We start from the raw sequence: 20,906 nt of genomic DNA on the forward strand, positions 1-20,906 counted from the left end.
ACCGAGCCCTGCTCGAAGCCTTGTTTGCGGGCCTCGATGACCCTCCGCAAGTTTTTGTGGACCTTCAAATCCTTGGGAATGGTCATGGTCTGCCGTGCAATGCTGTCCAAGATGTCACCGTCCACCGCTGTAGTGCCATCAGGCATGATATCCTCAGCCACATGCGCTGGAGATGGGAGGTGCCGCCAGCCAGGAGGCGAGGGTTGTGGAAGAGGCTGGTAGTCCTTGCTCGCCGAGAACGACTCGTTGAGATGGGCCGAGATCCTCTGTTGTTGGGCGTCCAACTCAGCCTGGCTGACAGTACCCTCGGCAAGCAGCTTTGACGCATATGCCTCGAGCAGGGGCGTCTGTTTGGCGATTTTTTCATACATCACAGGCTGCGTCAGGTCCGGCAGGTCGAGCTCTTGGTGTCCATACCTGCGGTAACAGACCAGGTCGACGACGCAGTCGGTGTGAAATGTGGCTCTCCAGTCCGCGGCTAGCTGGCAGACAAAGGTGACGGCCTCCGGGTCGTCGCCGTTGACGTGGAAAACGGGAGCGCCGACAAACCTGGCGATGTCGGAACAGTACATGGTCGAACGGGTCGCAACCGAGTCGGCGGTGAAGCCCAACTGGTTGTTCACCACGAGCCGGATGGTGCCTCCGACGTCGTACGTGCGCACCTTGGACATGTTCAAGGTTTCATACACCACGCCCTGGCCTGCAAACGCCGCGTCGCCATGCAGCGTCACACAGAGGACATGCTTGTGCTCGGTATCGCCCAGAAGACGCTGCGTGGCGCGCGTTTTCCCGCCCGCGATCGGGTCGACGGCCTCCAAGTGCGACGGATTGGCCAGCAGCGACAACAAGACCTGCCGGCCTTGGCCCGTGGTGCGCGTGCTGTCGACGCCGAGATGGGACTTGACGTCGCTGGTCATGCCGGGAAGAAGCTGGAAACGAGTCTTGCCCGCGAACTCGGCAAGGATGGCGTCGTACGGCTTCCCATAGACGCTGCCCATCATGGTCAAACGACCTCGGTGGCAACTCCCGATGACCACTTCGTCGACGCCGTGCACGTCGGCACTCCAGTCGATGAGCGTCGCCATGGCTGGAGCCAGTGCCTCGGCGCCGTCCAGCCCGAATCTCTTGTCGCTGGGATACTTGGTTCCCAGAAAGCGCTCCAACATGGACGCGGACGTGATTTCGTGAAGAATGGTCTGCTTTTCGGCCTTGGTGAAGTGGAACGGCGTAGGAACCTCGAGACGCTGCCGGAGCCATTCGCGCTTGATTGGGTCCGTGATGTGCTGCCACTCGACTCCGTAGGTTGAGCAGTAGATTGACCGGCAGACGTCAATGATGTCCCTGAGACGCAGAGACTGTCGTCCATCAGCGAGAAATCCCGGGAGTAGATCTGGTCCCAGCGCGAATTCTCGGTCCATGTCGTGCTGAGTGAGACCATAAAACGCAGGGTCAAGCTCCGCCAGCGCCGGTCGTGGTCGAGTGTCGAGAGGATTAAGATCTGCGTGTCGGTGGCCCTGGGTCCGGTACGCAGACACAAGCTGCTGCACGCTTGGTCGCTTGTCGAGCACCGCCTGGACTACAGAGGGCCGAGGATCTGCTTCGTGGCGGGACGACAAGAATCCCGGAGGCGGCTCAAATGCCTGCCAGGCGGGCATTTTGCGATCTAGTAACCGAGCAAAGTACACTTGCCACGACGCGTGGACCGAGTAGGGATCATCCTGCCACATTCTGTACATCTCGTCCAGGTAGTTTGCTGCATTCCCTTGCAGGAACGAGTCTGCTCTGTGCTGGAACACCTCAAGGGTTTTAGCATGTTGTTTAGGATGTCTCGAGTGTTTGAGATCTGTAGCATCACGAAGAGCTCTCTCACTCACCATGCGATCAAGGTCTTGCGTGGAAGTACTGGCATACGCTCTTTGATATAAGATTAGCCTCATCCAGCCTTGAGTCCTTCTCCCCCATTTCTGCTTCGATGCGCAGGTCGAAAGAAATCGTTGCTGTCCGGACCGTACACGGTGAGCCGTTTGCAGGCAAGGTTTTAATGAAACCCCGACGAAAAAAGTGTGATCAACCAGAGGCATGATGGACACCGCAAATGTTGGATCACAACTTCCAAAACCAGGGTAACAGGTCAGAGATCGCCAAGCTCAGAATCACAGTATCATGCTGATGTGTCTCTATACGGCAATCGTTGTTAGATGATAGCAGAGGCATTATTTAGGACTAGCTGACCGAGTCCAGAGTTTTGTGCGTCTTTCGTCCGTACCACTATTCCCAAGCGGACAGGCAATACCAGTGTCGAAGCACTACCGGGATTTTTTTTAGTGAGAGATGCCCTACGGTAAGGCTTGTTGCTTCGGGTGGAGAAATGAGACTCTCAGAGTGTGAAGTTGTGTTGCGGGGCGGCCTCGACGTCGGACCATGTGGTGCGGCTGTACGCAGGGAAGACAGGGCAACAACTGCATGTTGCTAGGAATTTCGGTTCCTCGGCTCTTCTCTCTTCCCGGTCTAAGGAGAGGCTCGGGTTCCACGAGGCTGGTACCTTTGTGCACAACATATTCTTCAAGTCCGCAAATACTCTAGCTGAAAAGTTAAAACACACACACACACACACACACACACACACATGCAGCCTACTTGGGTTCTGACGGACAAGCCACAGTTGCGTGAGACCCTCGTTGCAACCTTCAGCCTATACGGTCCCTTCGATATCTACTATATAGTCTTCTTCGCAGTGGAGGTTTTCGTCGGCCAGAGTCGTCGCTGCCGACAGACGCTGCAGTAATAGTTGGGCCAACAGCAGCGGAGTATCCAGCGTCGCCGTAACGCGGTCATTGTGGGTGCAGTGAGCAACCGTCCAGCCTGTCGTCTCAACCGAGACCCTTTGGCACAAGTCTGTCGCTACTTGGGCAATGAACCAGTCTTGATCCTGCTCGTCAACAGGGTACCTGATGGCCAGTCGGATGACCAATGCCTCAACCTTGCTGAGAGAGCGCCGGATCATTTGGGCGTCCTTCAAAAGGAGCGTCGTTGCCTCGGCCAATCTCTCGTGCTCTCCACCGCGGTCGGTGGTCTCCCGCAGACAGAGTCTCCGGTCGATCTGGACTTTCCGGAGAAAACCAGCCGTATGACCCATGACCTGCGAGAGAGAAGAGGGCGAGAACCTGGAGATGGACGGGTCGATGGTAAACATGAGCGAGCCGTAGAACAGAGCCACCGCCTCGCCGTAGATTCGCCGGCACACGAGGAAGAGACGCGTTGGAGTAGGCACGTCGACTAACCTCCCCCGGTGGCCGCGGCGTTCCAGAGCCAAGATGGTCTTGACCGTGCCGGACAAACATGTCACTTCACGAAGGGTGGCCGACGCTCCGCACCAGGGGATGGGGCCAGACGCGGGACCGAGAGGCTGGAGTTCAAAGTAATGCTGGAAGATATGTCGTCGTAGCTCGGGTGGAAGCGTGAGTAGTAAGGAGTGTGACATGACCAGGTTCTCCAGTAAGGGCACGGCGTATACGCGGTGGAATATTGAACATATGGCGCAACGACCACCCTGAAAATCGGTCCCGCGTTTTGAGCAATAACTGGTTGCATCCGACCTTTGCCATTATGTATTTATGCGTAATCCCCTGCAACCCCCTTCTTCCGTGTTACATGTCCTGCCGAGCCGTCGGACGTTTGCATACTCTTGCGTACCGAAGGTTCAGGTATCCGCAGCCATGTGGATGAAGCGACCAAAGCCTCGTCGTGGGGCAACAAGCCTACACCCAAAAATGAAAAGAAACAAAGGGGAAAATCCACTGGGATTCACACTGCTTACATAGTTGCCATGTGGTTAACTCGATGGCGGTGTACGGTATCAAGGGCCTGCACGACCTAGTGTGTCAGGAGATCACGAAGCTAAACACCATCAATCGTAGACGGAGAATTGCTTGCGCTACGGCCTTCAGATACAATTTTCGAATCTCTGAGAGAGGGCGGTCATGTCTCAAAAGATGTGAATCACACAAGTCACGATCTTTGATGATGTCGTCCTTGGCAATGGTAAGGCTGGCTGGAAAAGAGAGGAGGACAGATTGGCTGTTCAACCTAATCCGAGGTCCTCTCTCTTCCCGTCAACACTCAATTGTCTCTTTCTCTATTTTGTGGGCGACACTCGAACACTATCAGAATCAATCTTTGATCCGAATCCGAACCAGAGCCTTGGCTGGAGAATTGGGACCCTTTCCGTCTCCGCTGAATGGCCTGACAGGAGGTCTGTATAGAACACTGTGCGTACACTGAGGTAATAAGGGCGTATGGTATGTGTGTATTCATGAAGGAGGGTCGGTCAAGCCTACCCAATGGTAGAAGTGCCAAGGCGCTAAAACACGACATCGCCGAGTTAACCGACGCCGGTTACCGATATACCGAGAAACCGAGAAACCGCCAAACGATCCAGCGAGATGATTGGCTTACCGATGAGCCGATTATACCGAAGCTACCTGGGTGGAGGAAATCGTTCTGCATTGCATTGACCACCTGGGGTGGAATTTGCCTTGAAAGGTCTGTCATTCAACCTTGAGTGGTGTGTCCATTGCATGATGACGAGGGAGGAAAGGGATTCTAGGGTCAAGATCTTAACATCTCCAGCGTCCATTTCACTCACCCATGAACGCCCTCTATACGGGAGTGCATGGGCTGTTTGTGCGAGATCCAGCAAGGCTCCCACGAAGCCCTAGTGGTCATACATGGCCCCACAGGTCTCCTAGAACCCTGGCCATTAGCCTGTTTTATGAGGCATCATTTAGAGCAGGGAACGTAGGTTTACTGGAGGGATTTCTCACTTGGCACTGGGGACGGAAGACCTCTGGGCAAGATAATGGACCTACCTACTCCAGCTCCATGACGCGCCTAAATCTCCCCTTCTCCTCCCCACGTACACGCACTTTAAGTTTGTCCTTGTACTGCGGGGTTGCGGGTTTCGGGGCCGAGTAGCTGGGAGGCTAGAAGGATGCTTAAATGCCACCTTACCGAGACCGCTAACGTTGAACGACCTTTTTTTCACAACTTTGCGTAGCCAAGTATATGGTTTCAATGCCCCTGACAATACTGTTGGCGTCTCCTTACAACCACCAGCTTATCACGTCGATCCACCATACTTGACAAACACCGCGGTGCAACCCTCTCGCCTTTGCACATGTCCATGTTTTTGGGAGCAGGGGTTGAGGGAGCCCGAGGGCCCATGGAGGACGAAATCAACCCCCGAAGCTCGAGGCGACGTGCGGGCCGCGCATGCTGCACCTGCCACCGGAGAAAGGTGCGCTGCGACATGGTGCCTGTGGGAATCCCTTGTACCAATTGTCGTCGAGATGGCGAAGTCTGCGAGCCTCGATGTCGCCAACCGAAGCAGCGGAAGAACAATGGACTGTCGGAGCGTTGCAGGCCCAATCAAAGTGCAAATGCACCGTCTCGGTCCCAGGGGCACAACACTGAGGGAGAAAGTCACCGCTGGCCTTTGCTCGAAGTGTGTGTTTCCGGTTGTATAACGCGGCGTTTGGCTGACCATTTTTCTATTTAATAGCCAGCCACGATGGATGCTCCCCGACTAGACGGTGGCAGAATGAGCCAGTCCAGCTTGGGGCCTTCTGCTACGGCTTCCGCTGCCGCCCCTCAATACAAGGCCGCCGCGGTATCGACGCATGAAGCCAGCGAGAGTGCCACGACGCCGGCGTCCGGCTTCCGCACCTTTGTCGGACGAGGGGCGTACCTGGCCGCGCCGGGCGGACACATGGACGAGGACGAGCCGCCGCCGAACGACGTGCCCAGCGTCTTCGAGCAGACGTCGGCCGAGATCTTCCGCCTGCAAAAGGCGCTGGACGTGCCGCCGCGCGTGGTGCGGGACGTGCTGCTGGAGAGCTACTGGCGGCACTGCCACCCGTGGATGCCCGTCGTCAACAACCAGGCCAAGTTCCGGGCGACGCTCGACTGCCCTAGCTCTCCGCTCCTGCTCCAGGCGATGCTCATGGCCGGCAGCCGCATGGCCTCCATCCCCATCACGTATGCCTCGTCAGCCGAGCTGTACGCCCGGGCAAAGACGCTCTTCTGGCTGGACTCGGAAAAGGATCCCGTCGTCTGCCTGATCGCCGCCTGCACCCTCCAGTGGTGGACGCCGCACGGTCCGGAGAGCTTCTCCCTTGACACAGCCTACTCGTGGCTGCGCCTGGCCGTGAGCATTGCCTTTCAGATTGGCCTGCACCAGGACGGCAAGGCCCCGGTGAATGCGTCTCTCCAGCGCAGGATATGGTGGTCACTGGTGGTAAGTGTCCCATCGCGTCCACGATGTTGTTTTGTCGATTGGACATTGACCATTGACCTCTTGTACATCCAGGCCCGGGATTGCTGTATCAGTGTGGCGCATGGCCGGCCTCGTGCTATCAAGCTCTATGACAGCGACGTTCCCATGCCCTGCGAGTCCGACTTCCGGGCATCAGGCCTGGCGATGCCCGCCCGATTCGTGTCGTACGTCAAGATCTGTCTCATCCTGGGCGACATCGCCGAGCGCCACCACCCGCCCAAGGCCTTTCCCAGCGACAATCGTCTCGAGCTGGAGACGAAGCTGCGCGCGTGGATCCAGGCCCTGCCGCCCGAGCTCAAGATCTACGAAGAGCCACTGCCCCGGAGACTGATGCCGTACAATTTCGAGACGCGCCAGTTACACGTGGCGTACCTCGCGGCGCTGGTCATCGCGAATCACCCCAGTAACATCAACGACCCGCCGTCCCGTGTGGCCATCCTCGCCTCGTCGCTCATCGCCGGCCTGTTTGACGAGTTTCTGATCCGCGACGACGTGCGCTTCCTCGGCCCCGTCTTCACCTTTTACCTCCTGGCTGCGTCCCTGACACAACTGCGCTGCTGCCAGTACACGTCGTTGCGCGCCACCGCCGAGTTCAACCTGCGCATCATCGAGCGGGCGCAGGTGGAGCTCGAGAAGAAGTGGCCCTCTGCCACGGGCTCTCAAAGGCTGTATTCCAAAGTCCGCGACCGCATCTTCGGACAAGCAACCTCAGCCGCTGCTATACTGTCGTTGCCTGACCGACCGATCACGCCGGCACAACGACTCCTTTTCCAAGACTACGGCGACGAGCTCTGCAATCAGTGGCATCTCTTCCCCCAGGATCGCGTCACGGAGGGCGAGAACCTGGCCATTGGCATCCACGACTCTGTGGGTGAATTCGCCCGAGCCAGCGAGACCGACGATCTCTCCACCATCCTCGACGATTCGCTCGGCCTCATAGCCAATCCAGGCCATCATCTCTACGGCATGAATTCGGACCTGGGACAGGATCGAGAAATCACGGGGGGCGACATTGGCAGCTGGCTTTTGTGGGACGACGTCTTAGTCTAGGCTGCACTTTGCTTGAATGGATCGGCGAGCATCAGAGGGGATTAGCACTTATTTGAACAGACTGTGCAGAGTATGTTGGCCGGGAGAATGGCCGTGTAATTTTCAAGCCCAGGCTCTCTCTACTAGACGGAGTACTGGAGTATTTCCCAGCGTGTAGCCAATGAAATATCCGGCTCCACTGCCAAGCTCTGGCTAGTCAGGAATATGTCAACGCGCGAGGCTGTGACTATAGTCAAATTCGACTATACCAGTCTTGACTAGTTGACAACGCTGCCTCTTCTGCCCCCTTTTTCCTTGATGCACTACTCGACCCCTCCACCACTTGCCCACAAACAGCCGCTGTTCTTCCACTCACACTGTCTCCACGGTCGACGCCGCAGGCTTTTCTTGCACAAGATCTGACGCTTTGAAGGAGGTGATTTCGTCCAGCTGCGCAATTTGCTCGTCCGTCACTTCATCCAGGTGGACGACCACCTCGTCACCGAACTTTTCGCCGATTTCCTCCAGGGACAGTCCCTTGGTCTCTGGGAACAGATACCACATGCACGGCGTGCAGATGGCGGTCAAGACGATGAAGACGAGGTAGTATCTCCATCCGATGTTTCCGAAGGCCGTCGGGGCGGGCGTGAGGTAGGCGATGGTGGAGAGGAACAGGATTGAGATGGAAAACGCAACTCCCCGCGAGCGGATGTGCGTCGGGAAGATCTCGCTGCAGTAGACGAACGTGTTGGCGTCGAGGCAACTCCCATAGCTGCAGAGGGGGCGTTTCATTAGAAGAGGCACAATGCACATCAAGGACCAGAGCACTTACAAGGCGACATATGCGAAGAGGAAGAAGACCCCGGCACTCAACCCCGCCGTGTGGTTGCTGCCGATGTACTCGGCGCTCAACGCCGTCTCGAAGCTCAAGCAAACCATGCAGCCGATGCAGCCCGTCACTGGTGTCCTAGCGGTCAGCCTCACAATCCTCACGAGAGCGTCGGGCTGTCCGCAAGAGAGTTCAAACGAACCAAAAAGTTTGACTCTGCCGACCTTGTCGACGAGAATCGAGTTGATGTAGTTCCCCATACAGGCCACTGTGACGTAGGATGCCGCCAGGATAAGAGATGTACTTCCGCTGAAGCCGAGCCCTTGGTATAAAAGCACACTGTAATCTATCAACGGTCCACCGTGGTCAGTTTGGCCGGCTTGTCCATGTCACATCGGGCTCGGACACTTACTGTAGATGACCAGAATCCCCGTTGACTCGGTCCCGAAGGTGGTCAGAAAGGCACAGATCATGCGTCGACGGTAGGAAGGTTTGGTGAAAAGCGTCCATACGGTCTCCTGGCTGGCCAGAGATAGGTCAACCTCGACCTGTCGAAAGATCTGGTAGAATTCCTCTCTTGCAAAATGCGAACGGACCTCGCCACAACCACCACCACCACCACCATCAACTTTTCCGCTGTGGTGAAGTTTGTGGATGACGGCCCATGCTTCCTTGGGCTTGCCGTTCATCAGCACTGGTGAGCTTTGTCAGTGATGCGTGGTCTTAATCGAACTTTGTTTTTGGGTACACGTACGCCATCTTGGTGACTCGGGAATTACAGGCACCAAAGCCAGCATACACAAAGGCCAGAGAGACTGGAGGCACAAAGGGAAGCGCCATTGAAAGTGTGGATTGGAGGAAAAGTAACATGCCACTCCGATCCAGGCCGCCAAAACGTAGCCAAGGACCAAAATGACCCCTGTCGGTGGGTAAGCAGGTGAGAATATGGGAGTCATGGGACAGCTGCGGTGACAACGTACCATGTTGGGCGACGAGAAATCCACGGGTCGCTGGTGGTGCGACTTCGGACTGGAACAGCGGCACCAACACGACCAGCATACCTGTTTTGTGACGACGGTAACTATCTCGAAAATGAAATCGTAGAGACGGTTGAGCAGCTGAGCAGGCACTCACCCACGGCAAACCCACTCAAAAGACGGCCGACGAGAAACATGGCGATGTGTGCGGCCCCCCCTTGCAAAGCACCCCCGACGACAGCCACTGGGCCGGCCAAGAGGATGCTGCTTCGACGGCCGAGGCGATCACAGGCCCATGCGACAAATAGAGCGCCAAAGCATCCGCCGGCGGAGAAGACGCCGTTTATGGTGCCGAGGATGGAGTTAGTAAAATCATATCGTGGGTTGGTCGGATCCTGGCTCAGATCGAAATACGTGTACCACGACGGCTGGCCCAGCGTCGTTGACACAATACTGAAGCTATATCCGTAGGAAAGACTTCCCAGGCACAGTGAGAAGACAATCTGCAGTTGAAACCGTGGTCAAAAAGAGGGAGTCAAGGTGACGGGGAGTCAACGAGTGCCGACAGCTTACTTACCGCCAAGTTGAAAGCAGTGAGATTCTGTTCCTGACCGCGAGCCATGATGATGGACAACAAAATCTGACGGTGAGTGTCTATAACCCTAACCTTCGCAGTCAATATAAATGTAAGTGTACTTGTGTACTTGCGTACATCTTTCTCCTGCCTATATATATATATATATATATGTGCGTGCGTCTATCAGCACCGGATCCACTGCCCCGTGGAGGGAGGAATAGACTCCCCACCCCATGGGGCCGGGTGCAGGCGTGAATGAGGCCGGCTGGAACATGATACCTTCGGCACATGTGCACAGAGTATGTTCGGCCGCCCAGCCTCACCGGTCGCTCCTCCAGCAGGGTCTGCAGACAACTAGACATTGATTTTGGCCGAGATCCCGAAACCTATATTTGCTTGAAGCCTCGTCGGCAAAAGTCGAGTTGTCGAATCTTCACGGAATGTCACGGACCTTTGAAGTCTAGCCTGTGGCTAGAACTATGGGACGAGGCCTTGCCGGCTAGACTCTGGGGCCGGCAGACTACTAGAACTCATGTCTCTCAAAGAGCCGAGAAGCAGGGAGCTCAAACATGCCACCTTGCTCTGAGGTATTCGGTCGCAGGAGCAACTCTGCCATTGCCCCGGCTGCCTCACCCTCCTCGTCAATCTGGAAGCACCTATCTCGTGGCTCATTGGATTGATTCTCCAGCACCAGCGCTTCGTCTTTCTACCCTGAATCTGTCTCGAAGGGAATTTCTATATTTTAAACCCACGGGAAGCTTTGATGAGCTCTTTCTTGTCACCTTATTCGCACGCTCAAGCAGATCACTGTCTGTTGTCCCAGGACTTTTTTAAGCTTCATCGAGATGGCGGAAAATCACACAGCATTCTGCACAGCGGAAGAATTCGTTACTGCAGAGTATGACTTTCTCATCGTGGGAGGCGGCACCGCCGGGGCCTGTGTCGCCGCCCGACTCAGCGAAGATCGCGACTGCACGGTCGGGGTGATCGAGGCAGGGGAGAATCGGATGGACGATCCGAACGTGTCGACACCGAGCCTCTACCCGGCCATGATCGGGCTCCCCAAGTACGACTGGTGTTTCTCGTCCACGCCACAAGCCAACGCCGGGACCAAGGTGTACTCGATGCCACGTGGAAAGCTGCTGGGAGGGTCGAGCGGCATCAATTACCTTATGTACTGTCGACCTGCCTCCGAATGTCTCGATGCGTGGGTAGCGCTGGGGAATAAAGGCTGGGGCTGGAAGGACTTGCTCCCCTACTTCAAAAAGCACGAGACCTTGGAGCGCAGTCGACTTCGACGGGATTCCACCTTCATGCCGGTCGACCCCGACAAGACGGCCGAGTATCACGGCACCGACGGTCCAATCCACGTCTCCTTCAACGACTGGCATCCTCATTTCGAGAAGGACTTTTGCGAGGCGGCGTACGCCGTCACGGGTCGCCCAAAAACCATCAAAGACGCGTGGAGCGGCGACCACATGGGCTTCTTTTCCAGCCTCGGAGTGGTCAACCGCTCCACCGACCCGGGCAAGCGCAGCTACTCTGCCACAGGATATCTGCGACCAAACTTGGCCCGGCGAAACCTGCGAGTGCTGACATCGTCCCATGTCACAAAGATTGTCTTGGACGGCACTCGAGCGTTGGGGGTCGAGTTCGTATCCCGCGGTCAAACCTACAGTGCGAGGTGCCGCGAAGAGGTTATCGTCTGCGCTGGGGCCATTCAGAGTCCCCAGATCCTGGAACTCTCCGGCATTGGGAATGAGACCGTCCTGGAGCGCGCCGGCATCAAGTCTCAGGTCCGGAACGACGCAATCGGGGCCAACTTTCAGGACCACGTCCTGAGCGGTTTATTGTTCGATCTGAAGAACGACGTGGCCACCTCTCCCAGCGCTCTCCAGGACAATGCCGAGGCACACAAGCAGACCTACATGGAGACCGGGACGGGGCCTTATGGGTCGCCGGGAATGCTCATGGGGTTCGTGTCGTATTCGTCGGTGAGCACGCCGGCCGAGGTCGCCGCCACTGTCGCCCAGGCTCGAGACGAGAGCCAGGCCACGACGTCGTTTGAACGTAAGAGTGAAGAGTTGGTCCTGGACCGGCTTTCGCATCCCGAATTTGCCAACCTTCAGACATTCTGCCTGGGTGGCCGGCTCGACGTCTCCAAGGGCTCCGACCAAACCCAGTTCTTCGCACCGCATCCGGCCGGCAAGCACCAAGTCTCGCTCCTCATGTGCCTGGAGCACCCCCTGTCGCGCGGAAGCGTCCACATCAGATCGAGCGATCCCTTCCAGCAGCCCGAAATCAACCCTGGATACTTTGGCAATCAGGCGGACGCCAAGGTCCTCGCGGCGGGCATCAAATGGATCGACCAAGTATCCAAGCATCCGACATTCAGCAGGCACATCGCACGACGCGAACTACCCCCGGCAGATAGCGACATCCTCGACACGGAGGAAGGCCGCATCGAGTACCTCAAGAACCACATCAGCACGCAGTATCACCTGATCGGGACGTGTGCCATGGGAGAAGCGGTGACCGACCGACTGGTGGTGAAGGGAACGACCAACATCCGCGTCGTTGACGCGAGCGTGTTCCCGGCTCACGTCAGCGGGAACATCCTCGCGACGACCTACGCCGTGGCCGAGAAGGGGGCTCATCTGATCAAGGAAGACAGGAACAGGCGCAGGGCCAAACTGTAGAGATTGTTAACGGGCCATCTATCAATGCTTGCCCTAAAGAAGAAGGTAACCTTCCGCGTCAGTTTCAAGTATCTCTGTTTGCGCTGTGACAGGATCCGTCCAACTGGCGAATATCACTGTGCACGTAATGGAAACAAGACATGAATGGCAGACCCCGAATTGATTTCACGATTGAGAAGCGGTATTTCCACCGCAGCACTCAAATGCACGTTGTAACTACTCTTCCTCGCCGGAGGCCCCGGAGAGCATAGGCGGGACCATCTTGAACCGCTCATATTCCACACACGCCTCCCTGATGGCTTGGCAGCTATCGACGTAGCCAAAGAACCCGAATCTCCGCGTTTTTTCGAGACTGATCACCGGGAGCATCAGTTCCACCGAGCACGGGACAGACTCGAGGATGCCGACTTACCTCAAAGTCGTGGGCCAGGAATTCAAGATGCAAATGTCGGGGAACATGAACATCTGGTCCACGTCGTCGAAGGGGTTTGCCATGAGCCCGTATTTCTCGGACAGCGACTTCCACGCCTCTTGGACCTCGGGCCGGTGGGCCCATTCGGTCAATGTGAACGTGTACCTGACGTGGCCCTGTGGGCCATACCTGCGGAACTGGTTAGGAGGCATCGAGACAACAGGAGAGGGGATCACACTCACCCTCTGGGAGGCTGGTCGTGGGCCAGGGGCACCTCGCGGTACTCGGCGTGCTCGTCGGGCGGCACGCACTCCAGGCCGAACCAGCGAGCCAATTCGCACCAGAGCGTGCCCCAAGTGAAGGGCCCGCCGTCGGCGGCGTTGAAGGCCTGGTTTGCGGCCGCCGGGGTGAGCAGCGCCCACTCTGACAGGTAGCTGTTCAGCCGGGCGGACGACTGCGTCTGCTCCTTGTCCCAGGCGGCCCAGTCGCCGGGGAAGGCCAGCTTGCCGCCCAGGTGGCGCTGTACGCTGGCGTAGACGGCTAGCGGCCAGACGATGTTCATCGCGGCCGTCTTCACTGCGCCGACGATGGCCGCCGGCCGCACCACGTTCCACTCCACCCCGGTCCGCCGCCCGTACTCGAACAGCACGTCCTCCTGCGTGTAGTAGAAGTTGGGCTCGAGCAGCACCCGCGGGTCCGACTCGCGCTGAGGCGCCGTCGCCGGCCCGAGGTGGACGCCGTAGTTTTTCGCCCCGGTCTGCAGGAGGAGCCGCCGCGGTCGGATCTGCGCGGCCTCCAGCCCGCCGAGAAAGTTGCTCAGCAGCTGGCCTGTCGTGCCGATCGAGTGGACTGTCAGTTGGCCCGGTCGAGTGGGGAACCAGCAGAAAGGAAAATGTAGGCAGCACACTCACCATTGGCCCTGCACATCTCGTCCTGATCCGACCAGAGGATTCCCTTCTCGACCGGCGGTGGCTGTATGTATGAGAAGAAGGCGGCGTAATCGCTTTGGCTATGCGTTAGTGGATAGCACTCGGCACACATAGGTCTATGGGGGTGGAAAACCACGCACGCTTGCACCCCATGCTGACGCAGAGTGGCCCCAATGTGCTCGGGGGATTGCAGAAAGTCCACCGCAATAAAGGCCACGTTCACGCCGAGTTGACCTTGGGGTGGCTTTCGGGAGAGAGCGTAGATTTTGGACCACCGTTGCGGCGACTCGGCAAGGGCCCTCAGCATGTAGTCACCGGAGATGCCATTCGCGCCAGTGACGATGATGGACAGGTTTTTCAAATCCGGTGGATAGGTCGGCGTGCCGCAGTAGATGCCTTTTTGCTCGACGGTAATGGTGGACGTCCCAGTCATCTCGAAGGACATGGTGGTAGTTGAATGCTAGACGAACCTGTGGGAAAGAGGGGTGTATGTATATATATGTATTTCTTCCGCTTGGTTGAGTCGACTCTCCACCCGAGCTTCCAAGAAATATAGACGTCTCCCCTTTTATTGGACGCCAACACGACTTTGCAGCCTCGTCAGAATCCGGATCACCTCCGAGTTGCCACCGTTGGCGGCCTTTTCGGCCTGGGCTGCTCGGTAGTTTGGCACCACAAACACCATGAGGTGGGGTACCTGGAGAACTTGCCAAGTGCAATGCAAGTTCGTGAGATGATGCCATTCGCTCTCCCGGGTTCATTCCTCTGCAGGTGAACGAGTCGGCATAGGCGAAGAGACTGACTTTACCCGCCAGTCCATCACTGTGCTAGCAGAAATTCATATCTCGACCGTATAGGAGCTGTATTTGGTGGAAATATAGGAGCAGAATTCAAGATATAATGTTTGAATTTTCCTTGCCTTATACCAGATGGTCCAGATCAGAGAGATATGGGACCGATATACCAATTTGACAAGCTAGGTACACTAACAAGCCCCATTCTCTACACAGCACCCATCATCCTTGGCCGTTCGTTTTAACCCGGTCGCCAAGAGCGAACCCCTTGAGGTCGGGGGAAATATAGTGTGACGACTTCCGCAGTAAGATGCTCTCTCCGTAGCGCCGGACCGGGGCTTGGGGCAAGAGAGAAAAGCCCGACAGCGGCGCGAATCCCAGTGACCCGGTCCCCGTCCACAGCTCGCCCTCGGTGCAGATGGTGCGGATGGCGACGTACTCGCGCACCACCGGCGGCTGGTCGTTGTGCAGGTGCGGCAGGATGCGGAGGGCCAGGATGGCCTTTTGGTCGGGCGGAGGGGGCAGAGGCTTCAGGCCGTGGACTTTGCGTTCCGGCTTGAAGCCAAAATCGATGATCTTGTGGCCCACGGGCCGCTCCACGTGTCCCAGCTGGTAGCCTGGCGCGCGGGGGATGTTGGAAGGGTCAAAGGCCACCCTGCCGATGACCTTGGGCACGCCGAGTTGCTCGCGGCCCATGAAAAGGGCGCCCTCGTTTTCGAGGATCAACTCGAGCGCAAAGTCGTACTTGACGCCCGCCCACGTCACCTCGACGGTCGAGACCATCTCCGAGTACGCGCCGAACGGGCTGTACCCCCAGTGGAAGAGGCAGGCTGTGACCAGCGGCTCCTCCGCCAGCTCAAAGTCGTCGGGGATCAGGTGTTTGACGGCGGCGGCCGACGTGTAGTACTGGATCTTGAGCACGTCCGTGTCGGAAAAGTCGACCCTGGTCGCCGGGTACAGGGCATTCTGCGCCGGGACGCTGTGAGCTTTCCTCGCATCCAAACATCCTCGCGGCATGATTGTCGAAACTGAAGGCCTAGTTAATGTTTAAGAAATCTGAGTGGTGCGGATCAAAGTCGCTTTCCCGTCATCCACGTAGTAATGTACTTATTGTTGCTTTATATGTCCTTGAAGCGAGAAGGAAAACATTCAGGGGAAAGTGTGTAGGGGGTGGGGTAAGGGGTCTCCAATGCATGGACTAGTCATGGAGGTATGACATGTCGCGAGGCCGGCCGGCTGTGGCCGGTTCTTCGGTATAAGCAAGGGCTATTCGGAACTTGGGCAAGGCTCGGCATTTTGGTAATCGGATTGCCTGGTATGCTTTGTTTTTCTGTTTTTTTGGATCTTGATCATCTTTTCTTCGTAGATGCAGGCTAAAGCACATCCGTTGCCGATGCCTCGTCCACGGGACCCCCAGACATCTACTCAAGGGCCTCCTGGCTATAATCACCACTGCGGACAGCTGTTGTTGCCAAACACATCCACGGCGTAGATTGCTCCACCGACCGAAACAGGGAGCTCCGCGTATTCAGCGTCCCCTCCCGAAGTCGTCACGTACAGGCAGCCGGTGTCGTTGAGCGTGCGGCCAAACTGACACGCCGTGGGGCCGGGAAGCATGGTCAGATTGTGCACGCTCAACGAGGCCAGATCGATCTGCGACAGGACGTTGGAGCCACCGACGGTAAAGAGGCGTCCTCCCTTCTGTCCGTCGATTGCAAAGTCGTCGCCTCCGATCGGGGCAATCACGCGCGAGGGTCCGGTGGCCGATCCTGTCGAGTCGACGGGAACTGCCCCGATGATCTCCTGGCCTGGATTGGTAAAGTAGAGAGTGTTGTGAAAAATCTTGATCCCGTCGACGCCGATTATCGTGCTACCGGGGCCCATCAGTGGGTCGGCGATGGCAATTTCTGCGGTCCGCCGGTCGAGGTTGAGGCGAAAAACGACCCCGAGGTTCAAGTCTGCCCCGAGGACCATGTCGCTGCGCCCGGGCAGGGTCGTCAACCCGTCGCCGAACTTGGCCTCAGGCCAATCCATGTATTTTGTCACTATCGGATGAGCATCGCCCGGTCCGCAACGTGAATAGTCCACGGCCCAGAGCGAGAACGACCCCGTCTCTCCGAGATAGGTCTGCAAAGAAAAGGTGCCGGCGACCACGACAAAGAACTCTGGACGCACTTCGACGATCCCAACGGCGCCGGTGGCGGAGGGGAATGTAAAGACTAGGTCAGACGTGCCGTGGAACGGGTTGATCGAGTACAGGTGAGGTGCGGACGCGTCTGTGGCGAGAATCAGTCCATTTGACCGCACCGTCAGTGCTTCTATCCAGGTCCCATCCGAGTACTGATGTAACAAGGAGCTCGAGGTCGACGCCGCCAAAACCAGAGAAGAGAGCGCAAGTCCAAGCCAGGCGTGGACGGCGTAGAACGAGAGTTTGTGCCTGTACATCCTGCCACAATGCCCAAGGACAGGCCACCATTCTCCATGACTCGTCCTCTTCTACATGAACAATAAATACCAAAATTCACGGATCCCGCCAAGCCCACTTGCCCATGGGGGAGAGCCGTTTCGTACACCTCGTGGGGAATCCCCGGAGAGACAGAATTTTCGGATACTAGGCGAGGAATCCGTGGAAACCCTCGAGACGTGTGCGGGCTTCTCGGAATGAGATGTGATTCGGTATCTCGGTGACAAAGGCTGCTGAGCAACGGCCACGAACGTCCGAGGAGCCGAAAGTTGAACATCGTAAAGCCTTGGAGCATTTCGGCAGAATTATGTCCATCCCGCAGCGCAGAGACAGATAGCGCAGGCATGGCAGATTCTTGTGGGTACCCCATCAGAGATTACATTTCTTCGAATGGGTGAACACCAGGTTCCGACCTGTTGGAGTGACTGAACAAACCCTGACCATGCGGCTTCTTGGGTGCACCACAAGACGTCGTCCATTCCGGGCTCGAAATTCGTTGCAACGCCGACTTTCGTTCTCTGCGAGGCATTATGGGCGACCCGATCCCGCTCGAATTGCAGACGACCTGATGCGCAAGTTCTCTGCCGGTCAAACTTTTGTCCGCGAGCAACTCCTTGACGCTAATCAGTTGCGGTTGACCGGGCTCACTCTGGATCGACCATACCTGTGGAGGAATTGCGAATCGCTCCAGGACAAGGAACCCGCTCAAGGAACCCCCCTACCCGCGGGCTATCACCTCGTTTACTTCACGCCCATCCAGCCCAACGCATCTCTCGGGCGCGATGGAACTGATGCGTCATTCAATCCAGACAAGCCTTTCACAAGACGGATGTGGGCCGGTGGTTCCTGCGCTTGGCCAGGCGCCGCCAGCCCCGGCGACGGAGCTCAGTCATGGTTGACGGTCGGCGAAGTCGCAACAGAGGTCACTCGCATCCTGAGTTGCGAGGCGAAGGTTCAGCGAAAGGGAGAAGATATGTTGGTGGTGGGGGTGGAAAAGGAATTTCGCAACAGCAAGGGCGATTTGTGTGTTCTGGACAGGCGAAACTGGGTATTTCGCCCTGCGCTTGATCCTGCAAACTCATCATCAGTATCGCCACCCCAAAGTGCGCGACCGTTGGAATCTTCAGGCGAAGGTCTCAAGACACTTCCTGGTGGCTATCATATGAGGGAATACAACCGGGACGAAGCTGTGCTATTCCGATTTTCGGCGATGACTTTCAACGCACACCGCATTCATTATGACAAGACGTGGGCAATGGAGGTGGAGGGACACCGTGGTCTCGTCGTACATGGCCCGATGAACTTGATTGCCATGCTGGATTTATGGAGAGATGAGGTAGCCGGAGTGAGCCACGAAGAGGTGGTATACCCAGCGAGGATCGATTACAGGGCAGTTAGTCCTGTGTACGCCAGAGAGCCGTATCGGGTGCTGGCCAGCAAGGAGACCACGACCCAGGAGGGTGTTGAAGTCAAAGTTGTTAGTCATGACGGCACCCTCTGTATGAAGGGAACGATCGAGGGCTAGGCCTGAAATAGGATGGGTGACTTTCCGCGTAGACATTGGTATTGTGTGTTTTGATTCAAGCATTGGTTTTCCAGTGACCAATGCCGCTTCGAGTAATCTCGGGCTTTGTGATCGTAGCGCGGTTGATCACGCCAAAGCTAAGCCGACAGGAGCTTCCGGCTTTGAACCAGGTGTCTGTACGAGTAGGACCGTCACGATCTTAGATATGGGGATTGAGTGCTCCTGGAAGTGCCGACACCGGGTCCGAAAGCACCGCACTGTGTCAACTCCGGGATAACGGATCATCGCAGCCCAGGTACGGCGTCCACTAGTCGCCTTGGTTTCCACTGAGACGGGCCATCTGTTCCCCCCTGTACCATGGTGCTGAGCTGCGAAAGTCAGTCGGTTGCCTCATAATGGTATTTGGAGTTCATAGTCAATGACGATCCAGGGAGGCTAGAACTGTCTTCCACAAGAATCTGCCGTACATCGAGATTCTCAAATTCTGTCCCCATCGCAGGGAACCATGTACCGGTCACTGAACAAAGGGGGCAGACAACTATGGCAACGCTGTAGGCGTCTCAACAGAGAGTTACCGCAGGAGTCTCGACACTTTTCCCACACACCAAACCGACACGAATTGATGGAAATGACAGGATTCTCAGACACCCAGCGCACGGTGAGGGACGCAGTCATGCAGTTGTGTCAAAAGTTCCCGAACACCTATTGGCAGGGCTGCGATCAAGAGAGCAAGGATCCCCAAGAATTTCACGCAGCCATGGCCAAAGACGGATGGCTGGGAATCGCTCTGCCTGTGGAGCTAGGAGGAGGTGGACTCGGTGCGTTGATTGATCGTATCTGCCGGGGCTTGACTGACTAATGTGAAACGAAAGGTATATCGGAGGCCGCCATGATGATGCAAACCATCACCGAGTCAGGCGCCGGCATGGCGGGTGCGCAGGCCATCCACGCGAATGTCTACGCAACGCAACCTCTGGTCAAATTTGGAAGTCCCGAACAGATCCAGGGCATCGTCCCCAACATCATCAGTGGGAAATGGCGGACCTGCTTTGGTGTGACGGAACCCAACGTCGGGCTGGACACGACGCAATTGAGGACGGTCGCGGTGCGGGACGGCGACGGCGCCTACCGGGTGACGGGGCAGAAAATCTGGATCACCTGCGCGCAGGTGGCGCGGAAGATGATTTTGCTGGCGCGGACGACGCCGCTCGACCAAGTTCGCAGGCCCGTCGACGGGCTCTCCCTGTTCTGTGTCGACCTGGACCGGCAAGGCAAGCGCGGGCTCGAGATGCGGCCGATCAAGAAGATGGGCGGCCGCGCGGTTGACGCGAACGAGGTGTGGTTCGACGGATACGAGGTTGCGGCGGACGCGCTGATCGGCGAGGAAGGGCAGGGCTTCCGCATCATCCTGCACGGCATGAACGCCGAGCGGTGCCTGGTGGCGGCTGAGGCGCTGGGCCTAGGGTACGCGGCGCTGCAGCGTGCGGCCGGTTACGGGCGCGAGAGGGTGGTGTTTGGGCGGCCGATCGGGCAGAATCAGGGCGTCGCCCATCCGCTGGCCGACGCGTACATGCGGCTTGAGGCCGCCAAGCTGGCGACCTACCACGCCGCCCGGCTGTATGACGACGGCGACGGTGCGGCCGTTTCGCAGAGCTCCATCGGCGTCGCCTGCAACAGTGCCAAGTACCTCGCCGCCGAGGCCGCCTTCGCCGCGTGCGAGCGGGCCGTGCTGTCCCACGGCGGCATGGGCTACGCAGCCGAGTACGATGTGGAACGCTGGTTCCGAGAGTCTCTGGTGCCGCGCATCGCGCCGGTCAGTCGGGAGATGGTCCTAAACTACATCAGCGAGAGGGTCTTGGGACTGCCCAAGAGTTACTGATGGACATGGATGTGTCCTTGGGTACGACTCTGGAGATTTTGGGGAGGGAGATCAGCGGAGAATAGTGGAAATGACAAGCGTTCTCGGGCGGCTAATCCGCCGTGGTAAGGGAGCTGTACGAGTGCATAAAAGACATTCTGAAGAGACTAGATGGATTGACTCGTTTGTTGGCTTGAATGAATCACCTGGGAAGAGCCAACGGCCTTAAGCGATGCTATTTTATAAGTGAGTGTGTGCAGGTGACAGACGCTGAAATTACCTCGAAGAAAGTGCAGCGACGTATGACACGCATCACGCGCTTCGGACGCGCTTCGGACGCGATATCACGTGCTTTCTCAACAGCCACGCTAGTCCCTTAAAGGTCTTTGGCCAAAGGTCATCCGCTAGCGCTGCTAGTAACCCCTTTATTAAATACTAAAAGGTACTCCGTATATAGTTAGATATGCCCTCGGGCTCTG

General features: G+C 57.1%; 5 protein-coding genes across 5 annotated transcripts; 2 read left to right on the forward strand and 3 right to left on the reverse strand.

Moving 5' to 3' along the window:
- Positions 1–2,692: 2,692 nt before the first annotated feature.
- PV07_05980 (uncharacterized protein) lies at positions 2,693–3,481 on the reverse strand (the record flags this gene model as incomplete). Its single annotated transcript, XM_016392918.1, has 1 exon — positions 2,693–3,481. One exon carries the CDS (start codon positions 3,479–3,481, stop codon positions 2,693–2,695), a length of 789 nt encoding a protein of 262 aa, XP_016250437.1.
- Positions 3,482–5,569: 2,088 nt separating this feature from the next.
- On the forward strand, positions 5,570–7,384 carry PV07_05981 (uncharacterized protein; the record flags this gene model as incomplete). The annotated part of the gene is made up of 2 exons (XM_016392919.1): positions 5,570–6,295; positions 6,368–7,384. 2 exons carry the CDS (start codon positions 5,570–5,572, stop codon positions 7,382–7,384), a joined length of 1,743 nt encoding a protein of 580 aa, XP_016250438.1.
- Positions 7,385–14,802: 7,418 nt separating this feature from the next.
- Positions 14,803–16,019, reverse strand: PV07_05982 (uncharacterized protein; the record flags this gene model as incomplete). Its single annotated transcript, XM_016392920.1, has 1 exon — positions 14,803–16,019. Exon 1 carries the CDS (start codon positions 15,595–15,597, stop codon positions 14,803–14,805), a length of 795 nt encoding a protein of 264 aa, XP_016250439.1. The 5' UTR covers positions 15,598–16,019.
- Positions 16,016–17,025, reverse strand: PV07_05983 (uncharacterized protein; the record flags this gene model as incomplete). The annotated part of the gene is made up of 1 exon (XM_016392921.1): positions 16,016–17,025. The coding sequence occupies one exon, from the start codon at positions 17,023–17,025 to the stop codon at positions 16,027–16,029; it is 999 nt and encodes a 332-aa protein (XP_016250440.1). The 3' UTR covers positions 16,016–16,026.
- A 2,301-nt stretch (positions 17,026–19,326) lies between these two features.
- PV07_05984 (uncharacterized protein) lies at positions 19,327–20,448 on the forward strand (the record flags this gene model as incomplete). Its single annotated transcript, XM_016392922.1, has 2 exons — positions 19,327–19,387; positions 19,442–20,448. The coding sequence occupies 2 exons, from the start codon at positions 19,327–19,329 to the stop codon at positions 20,446–20,448; spliced, it is 1,068 nt and encodes a 355-aa protein (XP_016250441.1).
- Between the last annotated feature and the right edge of the window lie 458 nt (positions 20,449–20,906).

Source organism: Cladophialophora immunda (genome assembly GCF_000835495.1).
Source record: "Cladophialophora immunda strain CBS 83496 unplaced genomic scaffold supercont1.3, whole genome shotgun sequence".
In the NCBI taxonomy this organism is placed as follows: domain Eukaryota; kingdom Fungi; phylum Ascomycota; class Eurotiomycetes; order Chaetothyriales; family Herpotrichiellaceae; genus Cladophialophora; species Cladophialophora immunda.